The sequence below is a fragment of the Mandrillus leucophaeus genome, unplaced genomic scaffold, assembly GCF_000951045.1.
Source record: "Mandrillus leucophaeus isolate KB7577 unplaced genomic scaffold, Mleu.le_1.0 Scaffold167, whole genome shotgun sequence".
In the NCBI taxonomy this organism is placed as follows: Eukaryota; Metazoa; Chordata; class Mammalia; order Primates; family Cercopithecidae; genus Mandrillus; species Mandrillus leucophaeus.
The window spans coordinates 377,649-380,763 of record NW_012101665.1 but is presented as its reverse complement, the minus strand read 5'-3'; the positions used below and the strand labels follow the sequence as shown (position 1 = coordinate 380,763).

The window sequence follows — 3,115 nt, the reverse complement described above, 5'->3', positions numbered from 1 at the left end:
GCCAGGATGGTCTCGATCTCCTGACCTCGTGATCCGCCCATCTCGGCCTCCCAAAGTGCTGGGATTACAGGCTTGAGCCACCGCGCCCGGCCCACCATCCCTTTTAAGTTCCTTGAACATGCCTACCTTGACCCTGCCCCAGGGCCTTCCCCTCTGCCTGGAAAGCATTGCCCTGTCATCCTGCACCTTCCCAACAGCCTGGCTGGAGTTCTCTCCACACTTTCCCCATGAGATCACTCTCTATTTCATTATGCAGATTTTCCTTCATACACTAATCATTATCTGAAATGATTTCATTTGTATCTTATTTATAGATGTTCACTGTCTCCCCTCACTAGAAGGTAAGCTTCACAAAGGAGAAAAGGGACTTTATTTTCCTTCTGTTAGTGTACCATACAATGCATGGTATACAGTAGGCACTCAATCAATATTTGTCAGGTAAAAGGAATGAAAAGAAGGATGGATGTATTCAAAAAATTCACTCAAAATGGATAACAAACTACATGTAAGAGCTAAGACCCTAAAACTCTTAGAAGAATAATTAGGGAAAAATCTTCATGATATTGGATTTGGCAACGATTTCTTGGATGTAACACTGGAAGCACAGGGAGTCCAGTGCGGTGGTTTACACCTATAAGCCCAGCACTTTGGGAGGCTGAGGCAGCCGGATCACTTGAGGTCAGGAGTTCGAGACCAGCCTGGCCAACATGGTGAGACCCTGTCTCTACTAAAAATACAAAAATTAGCCAGGTGTGATGGTGGGTGCCTGTAATCCCAGCTACTCAGGAGGCTGAGGCAAGAGAATTGCTTGAACCCAGGAGGTGGAGGTTGCAGTGAGCCGAGATCGCACCACTGCACTCCAGCCTGGGAGACAGAGCGTGACTCCATTTCAAAAAATAAAAATTAAAAAAAAATAAATAAATAAAATAAAGTGAACATTTTCTCTTAGTTCTCCACACCCCAAATTCCATTTCTCCAGTGATAACGTTTAACATTTTGATATGCATCTTCCTTTTGTATGTATATGTAGATATATGTTTATGTATAGTTGAAAAAATAAAAATCAGATCATACTAATATATAATTATTCAGTAGCTTACTTTCTGCAAGCTTCCCAGTATATTACGGACACATTTCCAAGAGATTTACTTCATCTTTATTAACAGTACCATAGTATTCCACTGTCTAGTATACTATAAATAATGAACGCTTAAGGTTGTTTCAAATATTTTATTATTAGAAAAGTGCTGCCAGAAACATCCTTGCCATGCTTCTGTATGTACTGGTGCTAATGTTCCTATCAGACAAATTTCTAGACATGCAGTGAATTACTAGGCATAGGAAATATAATTTACACTTTTGAGTTTTTGCTCATTTGCTCATGAAGCAGGGGCAGAGTATTCTGTGTGGGGTTTGGTACAGGAACACTGACCCCTGAAGTCGACCCTGGGGGTCTAACATAGTGGTCATTTGTCCAGCCTGTTTTATGGAAGGAGCTGGACTCTGAGCTTTGGGGAATTTCTTGCAAGATAAATTTATATCCCACCTATACTGGTAACAGTTAAGTTATGCCAAAGATGAAAAGACAAAGCCCTAGCTAAATCAGCTCTTGCTCTCAGCACTACAATGGCCAGTGGTAATTCTTTCAGTTAAAATGACAACTAATACAGTTTCATTGAAGCTTCAAACAGGGCAGCCAGATCCTCTTCTGACTGGGGACGGGGTGCAAGCTTGGTGACCCTTTCCTGAAACAGTAAATGAAAGGAATTACCCAGGGCTTTGAAAAGGCAGTTTGTAAAAGCTACAAAGTTATGGAAATTAACTTGGTCATAAGAATAAATGACTTGATAAATGCTGTATCTTTAAAAACGGTATTTCTTGTATGCTTCATATGACTGGACCCCCAGCTCAGAGGTTTATCACATATCACATCATACCTCTTTCCCCACAGAGCTTTCAAAAGCCACTGCCCTTTGCCTTATGCCCTGGCAACAGCCTTCTGCCCAAACCAACCTTGGGAAAAACACCCCTATCATGACAAAACTAGGTCAGTCAACAACCTCTGCCAGGTTCTCCGTACGCACAGAGCTCTGTCCTGGGCACAACCAGTGCTGTCAAGGAAGACAGAACTGGGTCATCCTCGACATCTAAGACCATGTATTTTGCAACTTGGACTTAAGGTATATTCAAAAGGACTTCAGTAGAACATTAACTTTCATGCTATGTGCAACAAGTGACTCCATTTTTTTCTATTAACTAAGGTTTCATCTCTGCGTTCCCAAGTAAATCCAGTGATTTTTTAATTGCTTCAACGATTATTGAGTCAATTCAGCAAAGACACCCAGCACATCCTACTTCTGTTTATATTCTGGTCAGTAGCTTCCCGGGGACAGGGGCTAAAAGGTACAGCGATGACTCCCCTGGTGCCTGTATGAAACTGAGGAATGTCCAATTTGAGGTTCCATTTTCACGGGTCTCTGGGCATGTTTTCTGTTGCTGGCATGTGTTTGGGAGTGTAGCTGGTGGAAGGGAAGCTTGTGAGGCCAGGGGCTCAGCTGTGTGCGCTGCTTTCTGTCCTGCGCCTACCGAAGGGCTTGACACAGTAAGTAGATGCTCAACAGTTATCTGCTGAATTAGTGAAGATGGTGTGGAGGGGATACTGGCATCTCAAAGTTCACATATACAAGATAGAACTCTGACTCTCCCACCCCACCGCTCCTCCCATTTTCTCATCTCAGAAATGACACCCAATAGCTCAGGCAAAACCCAGAAACCAACCTTGATTCCCCTTTCCCTTGCTCTGCAAGTTCAACTCATCAGCAAGAGTGTCAGTCCTACCTCCAAAATGAAGCCCCAGTCGGAGCGCTTCTCACCTCCTGTGGTACCACAACCAGCATCCAGGGCACTGCTGTCACTCACCTGTCCAGCTTGAAAACCTTCCTAAAATGTCTGTTTCCACTTTTGCTCCATTCTTGCCCCGCAGAGGTCATTCTCCCCACAGCAGCCAAAGTGATTTTTTTCCAGTATAAACTGAATCCTACCATTCCTGTGCTTAATGCTCGCAGATAAATTCCCGTGGCAATTACAACAAAACCATGGCCTCTAAGGCTACCCT

General features: G+C 43.5%; 1 protein-coding gene across 1 annotated transcript in view; it reads right to left on the bottom strand.

Moving 5' to 3' along the window:
- Positions 1-1,216: 1,216 nt before the first annotated feature.
- The window catches only part of ADHFE1 (alcohol dehydrogenase, iron containing, 1), a 36,524-nt gene continuing 34,625 nt past the window's right edge, over positions 1,217-3,115 (bottom strand). Inside the window, exon 14 of the mRNA XM_011976472.1 lies at positions 1,217-1,745. Coding sequence (XP_011831862.1) covers positions 1,662-1,745 — 84 coding nt within the window. The 3' untranslated portion in view covers positions 1,217-1,661. The remainder of the gene's footprint in view (positions 1,746-3,115) is intronic.